At 41.1% G+C, this 20,209-nt stretch overlaps 2 protein-coding genes across 4 annotated transcripts in view; one reads left to right on the forward strand and one right to left on the reverse strand.

Annotated features, from left to right (window-relative positions):
• Positions 1–465, forward strand: part of acad11 (acyl-CoA dehydrogenase family, member 11) — a 40,729-nt gene extending 40,264 nt beyond the window's left edge. Inside the window, exon 20 of the mRNA XM_080417921.1 lies at positions 86–465. Coding sequence (XP_080274047.1) covers positions 86–200 — 115 coding nt within the window. The 3' untranslated portion in view covers positions 201–465. The remainder of the gene's footprint in view (positions 1–85) is intronic.
• A 148-nt stretch (positions 466–613) lies between these two features.
• u2surp (U2 snRNP-associated SURP domain containing) lies at positions 614–17,241 on the reverse strand. 3 transcript variants are annotated; one of them, XM_080417974.1, is made up of 26 exons: positions 17,191–17,241; positions 15,823–15,921; positions 14,850–14,964; positions 14,169–14,305; positions 13,993–14,063; positions 13,521–13,609; positions 13,333–13,368; positions 13,141–13,223; positions 12,649–12,814; positions 12,337–12,548; positions 11,231–11,274; positions 8,278–8,382; positions 7,828–7,894; positions 7,509–7,687; positions 7,190–7,352; positions 6,990–7,069; positions 6,776–6,863; positions 5,962–6,105; positions 5,673–5,862; positions 5,000–5,080; positions 4,815–4,866; positions 4,575–4,722; positions 3,637–3,747; positions 3,170–3,291; positions 1,576–1,770; positions 614–1,146 (listed from the first exon to the last, which is right to left on the reverse strand). In XM_080417974.1, the coding sequence occupies exons 1-26, from the start codon at positions 17,233–17,235 to the stop codon at positions 1,008–1,010; spliced, it is 2,961 nt and encodes a 986-aa protein (XP_080274100.1). In that variant the 5' UTR covers positions 17,236–17,241; the 3' UTR covers positions 614–1,007. The 3 variants fall into 3 exon arrangements, with proteins under 3 accessions (XP_080274100.1, XP_080274101.1, XP_080274102.1); XM_080417975.1 differs by lacking the exon at positions 13,333–13,368; XM_080417976.1 differs by lacking the exons at positions 11,231–11,274; positions 12,649–12,814; positions 13,141–13,223; ... (5 more) ...; positions 15,823–15,921; positions 17,191–17,241 and having other exon boundaries at positions 12,337–12,448.
• Positions 17,242–20,209: the final 2,968 nt, after the last annotated feature.

Here is a 20,209-nt window from a genome sequence, read left to right on the forward strand (position 1 = left end):
GAAAAGCACTATATAAATCTGAGCTACTATTACTTTGCATCACATCATGACTACTGAAGTTAAACATTGTAACATCCATCGTCAGGTATGCCCATGTGAGGACCCTGCGCATCGCTGATGGCCCAGATGAGGTCCATCTGTCCTCCATCGCTCGTCTGGAGCTCAGAGATCAGCTGAGGAAGACACAGGCTAAGCTGTGATGTCATGGTTCATTCAGGCCCCAGGAAAGACTTACCACAATGTTGGGATCTGCTGTAATGATTTCAGTGCCTTACTTGATCTGAGAAATTTGGAAAATAAATCCTTATTTAGCACTAGCTACTTCAATAGTAAAATCACAATACTTTGTAGCACCAGAATACTGGAATTGAATTAAAACGATTATGTGCATGAAGCAAATGAATTGATCATTGTTGATATTTGAACTGTTTGGTTGCTACTATATATGTCTATGAAATTAATTCAAGGACCCCAACGGAAACAAGTCCGAATTCAAGGACCCCAACGGAAACAAGTCCGCAAGGACTTTTTGGGTCAGACCTTTTGACAAAAGTATTATAAATCTGTTTTACATTCTTTTGCCTAATAAAAATTTCAATCAATCAATCAGATGAGCCGTTACAAAACATGAGCCCATTTTATTAGGAATTATTTTTAATGTGAACTACAAAAACAGAAAATGACAGCATGATTATATAAGACTAGAGTCATCGTCACACTGCACAGGCGTGGTCTACCATGTCGATGAATTCCATTGGGCGATGATGGGAGGAAGGACACACAGGCGCAATATCTTTTTTTTTTTTTTACAATATAAAACAGCAATCCATTTCATACTCAACATGGCAACCAAAACTCTCCCCTTTTCTTCACATTGAAACATTCAGACAGGCCCCGGCGGCCTGCCCACCCAGTCAATCTTTATACAACACGGTGCAGAGAAGTAGAACGGAAGGGAAGTACATAGGCTGGTCTTGGAGGAAAGTTGAGGGAGGGGTTGTGATTAGTCAGTGTTTGCTCTTCTTTGATTTTTTGTGAGACCGGTGTGGCGACCTGGATTTGGAACGGGACTTCTTAGTTGATTTCTTGGGCGTCCTGGACCGCGACCTCCTGGACCGTTTGGGTGTGCGAGGTGATGAGGGAGACCTGAGAGAACAAACATAATAAATCCTAATTACTACTACAGGCCGACCAACGCCAGATCTTTGGGTCTGATTTTGGATTTCAAGATTTTGGAGTCCAAGACCACACCTATTACCAATGTTTGTTTTTTGTCAAAAAAAAGTGCAGAAGTTTCTATCAGTTTGGAAAACTTGATTTGATTAGTCGAAGTTTCTATTTGAGAACACTTATATGCAAAAAGAAAAAAAGCCCTACACATTCTTTCTCCTATAATGACATTCCCAAAATTGGGACGCCGCTGCATAATTGCCAACACTGATGTCGTTAAAGTGAATTAATGGCCAATATATCGGTCTGACGCTTAATTACATTTTGGTGTTTTACATTTTGGTGTTCAGGTAAGCATAACTCCACTTCAGATTCCATGACTACCGTTTAGCAGGTCTGTCTTACCTCTTGGAGGACTTTTTGTTGCTGGCGCGAGGGGAGTCTTTGTGGGCGGAACGAGAGACAGAAGACACCACGTCTTTAGAGTAGGAGCGTTCAGACCTCTCCGAGCGCTCGGACCTCTCTGAGCGGGGCGAAGTCGAACGGCCTCGTCTGGTACTGCTCCGCGTCGGGCTGGGAGACCCGCTGTGACGTCGTTTCCTGGCAACCAGAGGGGGAGACGTTTGTGTCAAAATCTAACATACTCATACATAAGCATCAGGGGGAGAAAAAAAAAATACTCCTACTCATTCATGCTGTCATGCTATAATTCCATGTCATCAAAAACTACGTATTTTATGGGAAGAAATAAAGAAAAACCATTAAGATTTAAGTCATGCTATGTCAGAAACATACTAAATCAAGTTGTTGTATTCAAATTATACTACATTAAAAAGATGTCATGGGATGACAGCAACTCGCAAGACACTGTTGAAATGATTTAGTGAACTTTTTTATTGAAAGAAGAGAAGCTTAATGCGTTTCGACAAAAACACATTACGCTCGTCTTCATTCAATAAAATAGTGATTTATAGGCATTTTAACGGTTGTTGCATTGTCTTCTTGGGAGTTGCCATCATACCATGGCATGGGATCTTTTCAATACCTTGATTTATCTTTAGACAAACACCCTAGTCTGTTTTTGTTGTGCAGCCTTGCTAATAAGTCATACTATATAATATATCAACAAAAAAAACATACTATAGTATGTCATGAAAACATACTATTATTGTATTTTGACAACTGTTTTGGCCTGTTTTTTCCCTTACAATTTAGTCATTGCCAATTCCCCATGTGCACTGTTGTCCTGGGGGGGGGGGGGGTGCAGACAACCACATGCCTCCTCCAGTACGCATGGAGTCAACAGCTGCAGTGGGTTTTTCTCTGAGAGCTTAACACGTGTGGAAGTTCAACATGCTATCTCCCCCAGTACCCATCCAGCTACCAGTGTTAATTTTGTTGACTAAGACTAAGATTTTGATGTTTAGTCAACTAAGACTAAACTATTTCAGATGACTAAAATAGGACTAAATGGTGTGTTATTCAAAAGACTTAAGGCCTTTGCAGACAGCATGCGAAAAGACACACGAATCGAACTGGGTTCGATTGGAAGAAAACGCAACGCCGCATCGCCGCACGGTAAATTCGGAGCCGGTGTGCATGAGGTCATTGAGAACCATGTGTTCATTAAAAAAATTATATTGTCCGTTTTTTCCGTGCGAAAAATCGCACCCTGTCTGCAAAGGCCTTAAGACTAAATCAGAATTTGCTGTCAAAATGAACACGGCAAGCTACACAGGTGACCCGCCCAACCAATAGGAGTCACTAGTGCAGCAACAAGGACACCATACTGCCATTGTCCCACATGCACCACTGTCAGGAATCTAACCTGGGCAAATATTTTACCTCTATATCACACAGACACCTAAAATGTCATACTATACTTTGGCATATTTTAGATGTTATAGTATATGACAGGTTCCTCTTGCCTTAAAATATTAACAAACAGACCTTAGTTTGTGTGCATTTTTCCCCTTTTAGTCAAACATTTTCCCCTAACCTTTCTTTTCTGGTCGGCGTGTCCTCTTTCTCTTTCTTCAGCTCTTTCAGGCGGGTCTCCGTCTTCTTCTTCTCCTTTTCCTCCCTCTCTTTCTCCCGTTCAAGTTTCTCCTTCTCCTTTTCCTGGAGGGGAGGGACGCAGTAAAATGACAGTGAGATAGATGGCTTGTGGATTGGTTACCATCTACAGCAGTGGTTCTCAACCTTTTCTGGATCAGGGCCCACTTGAAATTATCGAAAGAATTTGCAGGCCCACCTGCAAATGGTGGGTTGCATGCATTTTCAGAGCATGTTTATTTGAATGATCAATCAATTGTGTTCCGGCTTGGATCAACAGAACTAACTGTATACTTTAAACTTTAAAATCCTAGTGTTCTGCCAATTATTTGGGGCCCACTTGCAATATTCTCACGGCCCGCAGGTTGAGAACCATTGATCTACAGTCATAGTATCAGGCTGAGTGGATACCTTCTGTAATAGTTTGTCCCTGTAGTGTTCCACTTGTTCCTGAATGCTCTGGCCTGCCTTCTTCGGCCTCTTCCCCGACTCCAGCTCATCCTGGAACTTCATGACTTTAACCTTGGGGTGGAAATAAAAAGAAACAACTACTGTTAAGCTTTGGAGGTAGTATGGCAGGTGCTTCAGGCTAAGGTTTGGATCCGGAGGAAACGGCTCCAATATTGAGGAACTGGAATGGGTTCCATGATCCATCACATTTGGAGTCTGCTCCGGAACAGTTCGGAGAGGTTTTATCACATGGGAACCATGTCCGTTAGTGCACGGTTTGCAGTCAGAACTGGTAAGTGGACTTCAGGTCTGCTATACAATTACAATAGTATGTATTCAATACTGCATGTATGATTTCACTTGTGTTTATAGAATTTTGCCCTTCATTATAACTTTTGATATGTGTGTATACACATAAAATTATTGTTAAAGGCAAGTAGGCAACCGTTAAAGAATCGGACCGTTAACCCATTTTGGGCGTGAACCCCTATTTGTAACTATACCTATCAGGACGGGAACCACTTTTTGGGTTCTTGTTGCTATGTACAGTATATAGCAACATAAATGTGTTGTAATTTTTGAATAACTAAGTTTTTCAGAAAACTTAGGTCAGGATTTAGAAGGCGTTTTTAGAATCGGCCTCAGGTCTAAAGAGGGAATCGTTAAGATCCTAAACCTAAAGCCCAGTCCACACCAATGTAACTAGTCGCAACTTGCAACCAGTTTTGCAAGAAATCGCAGCAGTCTGGACTGACCAGTTGCAGATCGGAGCCATTTGGGGATAATGGTTGCAAGGAGTTGCATTGGTGTGGACTGGCCTTAAAAAGGATCCCAACCCTACTTGTGGCCCACCCCATGTGTGCGCAATACGGGAGACTCGGAACAGGACAGGACATTACCTCTATCTCTCTCAGCTTGGTGCGTTTCTCTTCGTTCATTTCAGAGTACTTGGTCTTGGTGTCCGAGTCGTCTCTGATGGGGTTGAAGTAACTCGGTGGATCCTCGGAGCGAGGACTCCTGTCCTCATCATCACTCTCATCCTCATCCCTGCAGAGGATGAAGTCAAGTTTATTTAAAACGATAAAACAGATTATCAGCAAAACCGAAGAATATTCAAAATAAAATGCAATTAAACTCACTTTTTGGTTTCTTCTGGTGGCTCAAATATCTCCCATTTTGAAGTGGTCACAGCTGAATCGGCAAAGACGAAAATGAGCACCACAAAAAAACATGCATTTGATGGCAACAATGTATAGATGTAATTCAAATTGTTATGGCATACAGGACTATCTTCATATTGAAAAGATATTTGCTAAGGTCTCACCTTGAGCTTCCAACTCAGCCTCATCCACTGCCTCCCACTTAGAGGGCGCAACTTTGAAGGCTGTCTCTTTGGAGTGATCCACTGTTAAAAAAAGAAGATAAATTATTAAAGTCCATTCACTACAGTCTGGCATATATGACCACATTTCATGGGTTTTTAAGCAGCTACTAAGGCCATGTCGACTTTGATCCCGTTTCAGGTTGTTTCCTACAAGGTCGCTGTAATGCCAGAACAACAGAAAAACACATTGATATCTTCTATTTGGGCATGCACAGATTTCTGCACAGTTGGCAACCTTGGCAGTTGTCCTTGCTTAAGTCTGTTGCACAACAGCTGTGAATACAAAGTACTGAGACAAGAATACTGTTGCAAAGGAGATAGTGAACATTAAAATAAATTTCTCCACACAATATTGGATATTTGGCTCGAGTTTGGGTCACATAAGATCAGCCACCAGTATTTAAAAAGCTGTTATACCAATGCAAAATACAGCACGAGATCAGTGTTTTAAAATGTATCCATTTTCAAGTATGTTTTGGAAAATATCTGTTGTTGTTGGTCAAACACACCATCTTAGTGTTAGATCATAGGTCAAAATAGAGAAGAAAAGTGGCGTTTCAAATGTATTTGCATTTCTCAGGGGTTTCTGCAGCTTAGTCTCAGCACCACTTACAGGGTACTCCATCTATGTCCTCCTCCATGGGCTTGATAGGGACACCATCCAGGTCATCCAGTGGGGCTCCATCGATAGGGGCACCATCCATGATCGCCGCATCTATGGGTATCCCATCTACATCCTCCAGCGGAGCCCCGTCTACAAACTCCCCAATGGGAGCGCCATCAATGTCCTCTGTTGGCTCAGTCTTAAACAAACAACAACATAGCACACAAATCATGATGTAAGTGACTGGAGTCTTTCAAAGCACAATGAGTGTACAAAGGTGAGGTTAGGGGTTACTGACCTCCACTACAATGGGTAGAGGCAGGGGCTCTTTTTCTGCTGCGATGTTGACTAGACCCAGGAAGATGTTCTGCAGTTTGATGAGGAAGGGATCTGGGTAAACAGCCCAGTCTTCCCACGCCCGGAAACACGCCATTACCCGTTGCTGCAATGCAGAGGAACACACCACCACAGCAAATTTCAGAAACAAGGAATGACATTGCAGGGGTTGACACTAATGGTTGCCCGACTGCCCGTGTCAAGTAAATAAAACATTCGGGCAAGTGGAGTTTGTGCATTTGAATGGGGAAGCAACAGTCTTCATCAAATATTATTGGTTATTCATGAAGAACAAATAATGCTACCTTTTTACAAGTAGCAGTTGCGCTCATTCAGATTGTCAAAGTGACTGTCGCCACTCGACAGTTATCAATCGGATTTAACATTAATTTACTTCTCGGGAAAGTGGGCATAACCTTTGGGCAAGTAGAGCTTGACCTGTACTTGCCCGACGGGCAAGAGCCTCTGAGAACTAGTGTCAATCCCTGCATTGTGCTCATTATTGTGTATATTTGTTCTTTTGATCAGTATTTGGAGAATATCTGGTAGGCGTGCAACAGTCAACCAAACTAATCGATTATAAAAAATTGCTAAAATGTCTACAAGCTTGCGATGCATTGTGAGCTTGTAGATCACTATTTTAGCAATTGTTATTTAACACTGTTGTACCTCGACATAAAATGGGGATTAAGTGGTTAATCAAACTATTTAAAAACATTTTATTTATTGTTGATTCTTCCAAGATAATTGATAGCCGCAGCCCTAGTATCTGGTACCTTGAAGTTCTCAGACTGGAGGTGACCCTGTATCGATTTGTACGTTGAATTGAGGTCTGCGAAGATCTGACAGAGCTTGGTCTCAAAACTGTGGAGGGTAGAACAGGTAGAAGAGTTTACATTTGAGGTAATTAGATAAAAGTACAATACGTGTGGGTCTTTGTACTGTAGGAAACAGTGTGGGCAATTCAAGACAAACATTTTCATAACTTACAATTTTCTGTAGTAAGATGCATTGGCCACTTTGGCTGAAGAGTTATACAACACATCTGAAACCAGATATAACCGTGCAATCTGAAACAAAGGAGGGGAATGTTATTCAGCTTGGGTTAAATGCTGTAAATATAAAATAATTCATGTAATAAATCTTGATCAAACCACGGCAGATAACACACTAAAGGTGGAGTGTCTTGCCTTCTTTGGGAGGGGGGTTTTAAGAATGGAGAGGGACTCCGTTATGCACTCCACTATCTCCTCTGCAGCTTCGGCATGAGTGAGACAAAACAGCATGGCCTCTGCGATGTCCCCCTTCCTGGGGGTCAGACCCCGCAGCATCTCCTCTAGTTTATCACGCTCGCTGCACGGAACGAGAGGAGGGATGTCAAGCAAAAGCAGCACAAAATGACAGTGAAGAGGAATGTGTGGTGTAAAAACCATATAGATCATCCCTATTCTACCCAGCTACACTAGCTTCAACACAAGTATTTGCCAATAATAATAAAAAGGACTGTACTCTTCTTTTAGGGAGCCTTTCTTGCTAGGATCCTCCTCATCCTCTTCGACGACTCCTCCTCCTTCTTCTCCATCGTCGTAAGGACCATGGAGGTATGGGTTCAGAGGGGGAGGGCGCCAGAAAGACCCGTTCTTAAACATCCGGAATTCCTCTGTGCGCCATTTGGTTGGAGCTTCTCCCTGTATATGTTGAGACACATGAGGAATAATTAGTCTACGAGACCAAATCAATGCATGCTGGGCTGCAATATACAAGTATCCATTTCTAACTTGGTATGAATGTTTGCCTGAATGTGCACTGGCATTAACGGATAACACACCTGTAATATGGAGTACAGCTTCCACCGATAGTACACATGCGCTGGGCTCTGGTTTTCAAATAGAAACCTGGAATATAAAAAGACTGGAATCAATACCTCGCAAAAACAAAAATGACAACCTGAATTAATGCTGTGTTCACCCTAGCAGATACAAATGCTCGTTGACAGCTCGTCGTCATCAAGTGTACGTTTGCATGTGGGAGCGACGAGCAAAAAGTATATAAAATAAATAAAAAGAACAGGGAACTCGACTTAAATTATTTTGTTTTTCACCCCATTACAAGCCGGAATTTTGAGGAAGGTGAGTGGAAATGGTTAAACAAAAATCGTATGATTGATGCTTCACTCCATCTTTGGAGCGCAAATGGACTTGTCGCTTTGTAGCTGCCAGTGTCAATGCAGCATAATTAAGAAACATGAGCTGCAGCGTTGCACAATAAAAGCACTCACCTGTACATGGGGTTGTTGATTTCTCTGTTCATAATCATAGCTTCAAACATTGGGCCCTCACGCACCACAAACTCGATCATTCGGTGGATGAGAGAGAGCAAATTCCTATAAGAAAAACACAGTTAAAGCAAACGGATTCAGAGTAGCCGGACTCGACTCATACCCAAAACCTTTCTGTTAACCATGACTATGCCTCTGGGCCTATTAACACTTACACACACAGAACATAAAAAAGGTACTCAGAATACAAATAAAATATTTTCATTATGAGATCTTATTTTGCAATGCTAGAACTTAAAAGCTGGATTCTTAAGAATTAAAAGGAGATATAAAATGTAGTCCAAGCATAACAACTAATTTATTGTCAATTATTCTGCCCTGCCTGGACCCCTTTCCTAGGCATCTACCTCCTAAGATGAATTTAAAAAAGAATGGGGAACAGTGAAGCTGAACAAGATGGGGGAGAATATGAGGGACATTGCTGAGAGACTGTATTTACAGACAATGTCCACAAATACAGTACCTTTTCAATGCCCACTCTCCATTCCTGACTAATGTGAAGTGAAGAACCCAAGCAGTATAGGATTGTTGGCCTAAATAGGCTAAACAGGACATCTACTGGTGGATTTGGTGAACAGGTTTAATTTGCACTGAAGACGGTGCAAATGGTATGACTACAGCTCCGCAGAGACCTTGAGAGGTCTGGGGAGGAACTACGGTATGGTGCGAGTTGGACAGAATTAGCCTAAAGTGGCCAACAAAACAAGGATGTCTTTCATTTGACAACACAGATCACATTTACTTGTATTGGAGCCGACTGTACCAATGGCGGTGTAAAATTCTGTATACTTTCCCAATCCATCCCATGATGCTTTTCAGGTCCCTCGCTGCTGCAGACAGTTCAACTTGTGCTGCTCACCAAGGCCAATGTCAAAGGTCATATGGACTAAATAATGGGCGGTTTGGATTTGTGGCCAGGGGCCAGGTTTACTGAGCCCCCGATGAAGTGACAGAGGCCAAGGGGGCGGACAGTCTGAATGAGCAATAGTCAGAGAGCAGCATCTCGTATACATGGATTCAAAACAACTAGGCTATGAATGCGTGATACCACCATGTAGCTGTTAAACTATGACGAAGTAGTATGAGTTTTGGACATATGGAGGGGTAATCGCGATATAGAAATCTTATCTTGGTTTCAAAAACAAAACACTTCCTTGACATTCAACTATGTTGACATTTAGCATAATTATGAGCTGACCTACATCTAACAGTGTGTACTACGCTAGGGCTGTCAAACTTGGCCAAAAACAACATTTGAATGTTCCTTCTAAAATTAAACGTAGGTTCAAACCTTTCAAATATTTATATTTGTGCATTTATGACCGCAAGAGGCTAAACCAATATGATGAGATATACCCACTTAAATACATTAGGTATATTTATTCAAACATAAACATGTCTTTTAAAGGATCTGACATACCTAGACATTGCTGAATGTTAATGCTAAACAAATAAAATACTGAGACGTCATAAAACGTAATTTAAAGACCACAGTGCAGACCACAAGGCAGACCACGCACACACACACACTCACACTGTCTCTCTGCACCGCGGTTGGTGCCGAGCAGTGTTAATTTTGTTGACTAAGACTAAGATTTTGATATTTAGTCGACTAAGACTAGACTAAACAATTTCAGATGACTAAAATAGGATTAAAACTAAATGGTGTGTTATTCAAAAGACTAAGACTGAATTAGAATTTGCTGTCAAAATTAACACTGGTGCCAAGAACATGTTCTCTCGGAGTGAGACCAAATGAATGATTCATAATTTACATGCTAGTCAATAGCTTCATTTTTAATAAGGTTGGTAATATTCATACAAATTCATTCAAATAAAAGCGGCAATTAATTGAAGTTGCACAGTAGGCCTACATGTATACAACATATTCAACACTTGAACTATGCTGTGATAAATATGGAAGACTAATTATCTAAATTTACATAATATAATAATATTCGAACCATGTAAAATACGGGGCTTTTTTTGATTGCCCAGCATGCAAATTTCACTCTCTGAGGCCGAGTTGGGTTGTGTTATCATTATCACACGATCGCTCGTTTCAGGTTGGCCTACATTTTCATTTTTAATCAATGAAAGTGTTGTAATTCCTGTTCATGCATTTAGTGGACCGGCCTCGACCTGCCACAGCCATATGGCACTGTGATCTCTGCTGTGCAAGGTTACAGTAGCCCAGGGCCACACAACAAAGTCACAAAGCAGACAGCAAGTGGTGGTGCTTTCTTTTTTTACATAACATTAATTATCATGTTCGAATCCCTGCTTATTTTAGAAATTCAAATGTAAGTTTTAATTTTGAATATTTGTTGACAGCCCTAATATATAGTGTTTGTGTTAAAGCGGCACTATGTAACTTTTTAACAACTGTAACATATGTCCCACAAAATGATAAAGTTACATGTTTAAGCAGTAACAATCATCCTTCCATAAATGTATAGACTCAGGGGGGTCCCTGCTAGGGGCTTGACTGTATTACTATGTACAATTATGAGACAATGAGTTTCATCCTGGCATTTGCCAAGGCAACCAAGGCAGAACTGCCAGTCAAAGCAAAGACCGGCCAATCACAGCGCGTCCTCGCCGGACATGCTTGCAGAGACTCTTGGGTAATGAAGTCAAAGACGTTGGCTGCCATGTTATTTGTGTCCAAAGTGGCCACTGATACCCCAAACTACATAGTGCTGCTTTAAGTGTGAAAGAGCTGGGTGTATTCCTGACCAGACATGTGTACACTTGCCTCAACCATTGCTCACCCGTACAGAACAGCCCCCTGTAGCATGCAGTGATCCAATTGATCAGACTTTTTTGCTTTGTTATGGGTTTTTGTTTTTCTAAGATTTTACACCAATTAAAACAAAAGAAAAACATGTACCTTTCTGTTGGGATAACCACTTTGACTATGGCTTGCGACAGAGTCTGTATATGAAGTCACATCAGATAATAAACATAGAATATGTGAGTATTGTTAAAAGGCAACAGGTGAAAAATATAAAAATGCATTGAAAACTGCAAAGAGACAACAACTTTCCTTTACTGCTTTTTTTCAGTTTTTATAAAATGGCCAATACATCCTTCTCTCAAAACTCTAAACATTTGTAATACCCTAACCCTAGACTGGCTAATATACCATACATTGCATGTATTCCATACGGAGCCACAGGACACTCAATGCAATTTCTTGGGGGATTCACAACACAGCATTCTAATTTGTCACGCTCCGTGTGTACTCACCCAATACTAGTTACAGTAATTGCTGCGACTCGTGGTCAGATCTTTTCCAAGCTCAACACTTTTCCACGAGCTTCACGTGGACCGCATTCACTTCTTAACACAGCTTTTTATGTAAATCACAAATTGCCAGGTGAATTGCAGTTAGTGCGGGCCAATCGCACCTGGCAATTTGTAATTACTTATGCGTTCACTGAAAGAAGTATGTGCATATATTGCTGCTGTGAATGCTCTTCCGTCAAGTACAGCAAATGTGGTCTGTGTGAAACTCGTGGAAAGGTGTTTTTTTTTTTTTTTTTTTACAAAGTAGTTGTTTCCAAGGGATTTTATACTGTATTGCAAGAGCTGACCACCAGTCACAGGAATTGATTTTAAATAATGAAGCCGTTGGAAGTGTTCTATGAATAAAGCAGTTGAAGTATTCTACGGCTGTGTATGGAATACCTGCAATGTATGGAATATCAGCCATTCTCAGGCCACAATACCCTATATTACACATACTTACCATCGATGAACTAACCATACACACCTCTCTCTTGCACTTAGCAATCCCCATACACTAACAGTAAACCACTCAACCCACCCTTTGAGTACAAGTGCACATCTAGTGTAGTTCAGTCAACAGCATACAAAGCCAATACAGAATCTAACAGCTAGAAACCTCGACTTATGAAGACCTAACAGCTTACCATCAACATGAACACTGACTCAACCCATAACTAATAAACCTAGGCTGTCCTGCTGAGTTACCTTGTCAAACTCCTCCTTGTTTTTGGGCGGAGGGAGAAGGGCGGCGTTGGGGTTCTTCAGCCTCTCGCGGGGCTGTGCGTTGAAGGGCAGGCCAGAGGGAGGTGGAGGGAGCGTGTGCTCCATCATGGCAGGAGGGATGTAGATGGGATGCGGTGGGATGGGCACGCCTTTGCCCCATCCGAGCTTCATTTCAAAGTTCATAATCATCTTTCCTGTAGTTAGTAGGGAAGGAGGAACAAATTATTATTTCATTTAATTGGAGAGAAAAGATAGGTAGGAAAAGAATGTGTATAGAAGAGAACAGCTTCGTACCATTTAGATTCTTGAGTGCTCGCTCAGCATCCCTCCTGTTCATGAAGGCCACAAAGCCACAGTTCCTCTCGCGGGCCCTCTCCTCATCCGTCCTGGGCCACATGATCTTCACACTGGCCAGGGGGCCATAGCGGCCGAACTCTTGACACAACATCTCCTCATTCATCTATCAAACAACACAGACACAAAGATGTGTTGCACATGGAGGTTTTTAAAGGAGGGGAAGTCTTCCGCTATGAAATTGTTCACAAAATCCATGCTTTGTTTTAATACAGTGGTTTTATGGTTCGGTAGAATGCGCATTGATTTTAACAATGTCATTTAAACATCAAATTATGTTTTTTTTCTGATGAATGTATCCCTAGCAGTGACCCTCAATATTATTATTAATTCAAGGACCGTAAATAAACTTCCATTCCACAATGTTATCCATCAAAACTATACAAGTGCTTTCTGGTTTCCTGTATTGTGCATTATAAAACACAAATTCACCTGTGGGTTGATGTTTCCTAGATACAGGTTAGTGGTGGACGGGTCGCCGACATCATGGGAACCTGGTGCTGAGTCATCCAAAACTGCAGAGACAGACAGGAGAGTGTGCTTTTCTTAAAGCTGTCTGATAGAACAATACACTGCCTTGGCAAGATGAAGATATTCAAAGCCACTATATTAAGTCAAAATTACCACTGGACGGACGGTTTCTTCTTGAAGAACCATCCGCTAAAAGAAGCAGAAAAGCAGTATAAATTTTGTTTCAGAGATAAATCGAAAGCGGGGTGGGAAGGGGGGCACAGCAGCATGGCAGGTGGAGGACTGGGTTATGAGCTAGTCCCAGCTAGAACATGGTTTGTTTATGCAGCGTGAAGACTTACACGAGCGTCTCCCATCCGTGCCAGTCAGAGGTTCAAAGCGACTGACGCGTCCTTTCAGCTTGTGCCTTTCATCCCTTTCTTCCTGTATTCTGTAAGACAGCAAAACGTGTATATATAAACAGGTACAGTATATATAAACAATATTATGCATGAGAGGGAGTGCTATAATATGAGATATTGGCACTGGTGTGCTGTGGTCGTAGATCAGCACACAGTGCCAATATTACATTGTATAACATGACCATGAGTGTATAATTTCCATTATACCACGGTTTCATTTTAATATTCATGATTATAAGGCAGAGAAAGAAAAAAACATATTTTTAGGAACTGCTGGCCATTGCCAAGTTACAGTTAAGATAAATAAGGTGGGTGCCTTTGGAGTGCTAAATCGGTTGATATTTGCACTCAATGAAATGCCTCACAGCCAATTACAACATCATAACTATATATAATGGTATAATTTGCTTACTGTTTAAGTTCTTCTTTGAAAAGCTCCAGGTTGCTCTTCTTTTTCTCCTTTTCGGTGGCTTTCTTCGGTGTCTGAAAGACGGACATAGGAGCCAGCATGAACAAGGGGAAATACACTCGTTCACTGATTTAGCAACAAGAGTGCTTGTACTGACAGCAAGTTCTGATTTTACATACTTGTCTTTTATCCAATTGTAAAAACTGGGGTGGGGTTTCCAGTGGCAAAAAACTTTTTGTTGTTGTACTTGTTTGGGTTTCAAATCGTGACTTGGGCTTGTAAAGCCTTCCTTTCTTCTCGTCAGCTGCAGCTTCCTCTGTAAGCAAACACAGATTAATTTCAAGGTCAAATCTTTGTTTTATTTTATAAAATGATTATTTTTTTGATAAAATGCATACATGGTTGCAATAGACAAAACATGCATAAAATACATTACATTGCTACACAAATTGTCATGCAAAAGTATCAGCTCTATAAGCTCACAACTCGTCACATTGTGAGCTTGTAAGTCTATTTTTGATATTTATTAAACGTTTTTATAGTGAAAGTGATTAAGGCTCTATGTGCGTTATACATATTTAACTAATGAAACATTATCAACAGTTTGTGACTATATAATAACTATATTGGATCCATACACAGGTTATTTTTTCCATTATCTGAAAAGTCCACCCAACAGCAACAATATGTTTACAGTACAGACAATTATATAATCAATACCATTATCATTCCTTAACTATAACATAACAACTAACATTTTGCATTGTAAGATGAGCGGAGATTGTGCTTCATGACTGTATGGTACACAGTATACCACATGGAGACTACGTGTCGTCGCCTAAATATTAGAAGCCCTTTACCTTTTGATGCATTTGCAATACCACCACGGACAAAGGCCTTGACTTTGCCATCCGCTCCTCCCTCAAAGGCAGCAAGAAACTCTTCATAAATCTCTGCCGCTGCACGCTCATCCTCCTGCACACAGACACCAATATCAAAACCTCTGACAGGCAAGTGATGTGCTTTAACAATGGGATGCATTTATTAACCACTTAAAACCTCTAGACTTTCTAAATTGGACCCGAGTTGGGTCTGTACTTTAACCTCTAAACCACATCTTGCGCTGTGATGCGGTGTGAGCTTGTAGATCTGCCATTTCTGGTTTATGTGCTGGGGTGCAAGTGGTTAACCACTTGAAACCCAGCATCCGTGTAGACGGACTAAATTGGTCCAAGTTTTTTACCAAGAATAGAGGATTTAAAAAAGGTAGGGTAAGTGATATTTTATAGTTAAAAGAAAATGTGCTTTTTTAAGAGGTTAAAGCACTATATTCTGATAGTAATCATTGCTATAGAGTGTTTGTTCAATAACAGAGGTCTCCCCATCTCTTTAAAAACAGAAAATACATTTTCAGGTGGACGGCCAAATTTCAGCCAATCAGGAGAGAGTACCCATTCATCAGCTTCAATTTTATACTATTCCAGTTCCAATTGTGTCTGCTCATTTCTTTGTGTCATCACTTCCAATTTCACTTGTTTATCCTTCAGCCTGTGTGAGTTCTCTCTCCTGATTGGGTCAAATTGGTATCCTGACCTGAAAATGCATTTTGTGTTTTCTATAAAGCTGGAGACAGGGAGACTCCTGTTACTGAACAAACACTATATGGCAATGAGTACTATCAGCATATCGGCCTATTTAACGTTTATTTAACAAAGCAATATGACTTACCCTACCTTTAAGTGGTTAAAGGAAAACGGTAGCAATATTTAACTCATGTAAATATTATAGATTTTGTTTACATTTTCTTCTTGTACTATTTCCAAGACGACTTACCTTTTTCTTTATTTCGTCCTGTTCCTTTTTACTCAGGGTTCTCTTCGCAACTGCCATCTTTCCAATGCTAAAGGACTTGAGTTTGCTCTCCAGCAGCGCCTGAATTGATTGATTGATTGAATACTTTATTAGACAGAAATGTAAACAGCACGAGGTACAGTCAGACATTCGGGCTAAAAAAGGAGAACACAAAAAAGTCCTGGGGACTTGCTTCCATTGTGGTCCTATGTGTTCAATTAATCAACATGACATAGCCTTAATAACACCATAATACAATACATGTAAATAGCATGGTTGCTGACTGTTAATACAGATAGACAGCAGCAGGTATGCGTCCAGTGGTGTAAAGTAACTAGTAAGTACATTTACTCAAGTACTGTACTTAAGTACAATTATTTGAAAAATGTTGTTACTAGTTACTTTGTAGATTTTGATTATTATTACAAAACATACATTACCCACTTCAGCCCTATATACATTTCTGCCATTTGAAAATAACCAATCTACAAGCTCACAATGCATCACATTGTGAGCTTGTAGATCTGCTATTTTCAACAACAAAAAAAACACATTTCACACATTTGAAAACTCGTGAAATGGGGACATTCTGCATAATGAGTACTTTCTACTTTTGATACTTTTAAGTACATTTTGATGCCAATACTTTTGTACATTTACTCAAGTACATTTTTGATCACCTGACTTCTACTTGTATTTCTACATTGCAGTATTGATACTTCTACTTAAGCAAAGGAAAAATGCGAGTACTTCTTCCATCACTGCCGATATAGACAGCAGTAGGTGTGCATGTAAACAAAGCATGACTGCAGTTCATATCCAGACACACACACACTGACAGACAGCGGCCTAGCTACTAGCTAACTGCTGCTTGCTTGGCGGTCAATGGCATTCATTGGCTATTGTGAACACGTTCGCTGCAGTTTAACATTCACATTCACAAAAACAAACATTTCGTCACGTTTTAAACCCCAAAACAAAATACCCACTAACACATCTACAAAGTTACACGCTCCCCAGTAGTAAGGCTATGTGGGAAAATGTGACTTTCTAGTCGGGTTACTTAACATGCAGTGTGGGTTGGACTGTATGGCCTGGTTAGCTTAGCTTAATTGAGCTAGTGTGGCTCGAGCAGCTAGCGGCAGCGCTCGAGCGGCCAAACGTTAGCGGCTAAGTAGCCGCTAACGTTTGGCCGCTCGAGCGCTGCTTTGCCTGCTGTTCCAACTCTGTCTGAATGAAAGACTAACATAGGCGGACATTGTCGACATTAACAGTGCTCAACGCCGCCAATGTTCGCTATGCAACGTCAGATACGTGGAGAATAAGTTCAAATGTACAAGATAAATTCACCTTAGCGCTAGCTTTCTGAGAGCCAGTAGACGTTCGGTCCGCCATCTTTTGTTGCACTGAGATAAAAGTCGATCACCGATAATTATTTGCGAACCGGACGGACGCCCACTAGTCAAGCAAACCAAACGCGGAATCATCGATCTTTAAAGGTTGAAAGAATGAATGAATACTTTATTAGCCGTTTGCAAAAAAAAGCACAGGAAAGTACAGTTCAATACAAGGTCTGCTAAGAGGATTTTAAACCCAAGAAAGCCTATGGTTTGTTTCCATTGGTGTCCTTTGTACTCAATTCATTGAAACATTTAATGACACACAAATATACACTGCTATGCAAAACATCAGTTAGAAATCAAAAATATTCTTTTTTAGGCTACAATATATATTTGGGGTTGGGGTATTAAGTGGGTTTCTTTGGTTAAATTAAGTGTTAAATCGCTCTATATTCTGGTACTACTTATTGCTGTAGAGCAGTGGTTCTCAACCTGTGGGTCGGGACCCCCAGGGGGGTCCCCAGATGACAGTGAAGTGACAATCTAAGGGCTTTTAAGACCCTTTTAACACCTCAAAAAAGAAAGAAAAGAAAAAGACCATTATATGCATCAAACGTAAACAACAAACTACACTATAAAAACTGGTCAAACATTGGCCAAATTGTCAAATAACATAAGAAATAGTTAAATATTGTGAAAATAGCAGAGCTACAAGCTCGTAACGCGAGCTGTTGTGAGCTTGTAGATGATTTGAGGCATTTTGTTCAAAACAAGCCACTCTTTCTCTTGCCATATAAGACGGCTTGTGCCCAGGGGCCCATTGTCTCATAATCCTATGCCTATGCAAAACTGCTGCACTGTAAGTTTGAAGTGTATATAGATATGTAATTAAGCATACAGACACATATTTTCCATATGATCAATTTGTGACATTGAAATAGGCCTACTGTACATTTTGGAGAGTTTGGAGTTAAATGTGATAAAAGAAACCCTAAATTGTATCAGACTGAGCCTGGAACAAGATGTACTGATTCACTCGAGTTAATTATGCACCATCCCAGTCACTGTCATCTATAACTTTGCCCAGTTTTTCCCAGTCTTTTTTAATTTGATCAAGAGCGGCAGGCCTCTGTATAATGGGAAATTCAGAGAGGTCTCATTCATGGGAATGTAAAAGGTTAAGTCATTTACTGAATTATAAGGGATATCTGGAAGGAAGCATTGTTTAGTTTAACAACATTATGGAAGTTAAGTCTCAAAATAAATCAGATTTTGAGAATATAAAGGCCCCTTATAGCTTGACAAGACCTGACCTCTTCCATAAAGAAAAGGCCATCCGTTCAGGGAGTGAGAAAGAGATGTTTAGCCTATTCATGGATGGAATTGTCTGTGATGTAAGGGGTCTATTCTTGGTCCCCTCCTTTTTCCCTCTACACCAAAGCTCTTTGCCGAAAATAGCCGATCTACAACTACATCTATGTCTATGTGTGTCTTGTGTATGTATGTTTACTGTGTGTTGGAGTTTCTCAGTTTCTTACTTTCTTACTATCTGCTGTAACATAAATTGCCCAATTTGGGACATAATAAACTTGAACTTGAACTGCAACTCCTGTGATTTATGGGACAAAAAGGAGACTAGATCATATCATCTGGGATCGTAATGTTGTGATGTGGCATGTGTTGTCTTTTCCTGATTTATACGTTCAATAATTTAAAGGAAATAGGGAAATAGCGGATCTACAAGTGCTAGGTTTCAAATTATTTTGTTGGATCATTCACTAAGCATTAATTACCAAATTCCCTGACCCCAGGCTCAGAGTCAGACCAGCCCCCCTTCTTCTCCCCCCCCCCTCTTCTTTCTATGGAAACTAACGTTGCGATGGGAACGATGTACAAAAAAGAATTTCACCCACTTTTTTACCTTGTAAACCTGTGATGTGACAATAAAACTGATTCTGATTCTGATTCTGATCAATCATCGCAAAAATATCTAGTCTGTGCCCAAGACAACATGTTCTATAGAATAGAATAGGATACTTTTATTGGAATACAAGAACGCTCCCCCCAAAACACACTCGTACGGGGACCTCGGAACGGTCGGACACACGTATTTCTGGCCACCAAAGTCCACTCGCCCCAGTCTAATCTGGTGACCTCAGAACCATCGAACCCACAAATCTGGCAACGTTTGAACGGTCGGACCTGCAAATCCGGCGACGGTCGGACCCACCAGGTATTTCTGGCCACCAAAACCCACTCGGCCACGTTTGACCTCTCGGGGGTACCGATACAGGGGGGGATTTACGACTAACTCGAACGCCGCTGAGTCGGCTGAAGCGGACTTGAGCCCCGAGAGGCACCAGCGAGCAAGTCGCTGTGCCGAACGCACCTCGGTTGTTGTAACTGTGTTTTTGCCTAACTACTTCCTAACTTAATATTAGGGTCTGTAGTCTGTTCTCACAAGCGGGCCGAGTGGCCCGCCTCTCTGGGGGCGAGCGTTCCACGGCAAGTGGGGGCGAGTGTTCCTCCGCTGGGGGCAAATGTTCGGTGGCCAGTGGGGCGAGTGGTCCACCTCAATGGGGGCAAGCGTTCCACGCCAAGTGGGGCAAGTGGTCCGCCATTGGGGTGTGTTTTGGGGCGAGCATTCCAGTTAACCTTTTATTGACAACTAAAGCACACAGTATCACCATTAAAAGTGCCCAAATGGATCAATCACAAAACCTGGGGGGAAAAAGGTCATTGGAACTCCCGCTGGTGGAGTACCCATCATCCCTCACTCTGGCAGATCTATTGGTGATCTGCGATGCAATTATGCAAGTGATCAATTATCAAATTATTTTACTGCATGAAACTGGACGACCATACTAAAACTGCGCAGGCTTCACGATTAAATTAAGCATGCTAATTCGATACTGTACATCCTATTATTAGGCATATAATGCATCTCTAAGATCCAGCAGGTGGTGCCATCTCTCTCTATCTCTCTCTTCTCTCTCTCTCTCTCTCTCTCTCTCTCTCTCTCTCTCTCT

Source organism: Gymnoscopelus braueri, assembly GCF_963280865.1.
Source record: "Gymnoscopelus braueri genome assembly, chromosome: 21".
Lineage (NCBI taxonomy): Eukaryota > Metazoa > Chordata > Actinopteri > Myctophiformes > Myctophidae > Gymnoscopelus > Gymnoscopelus braueri.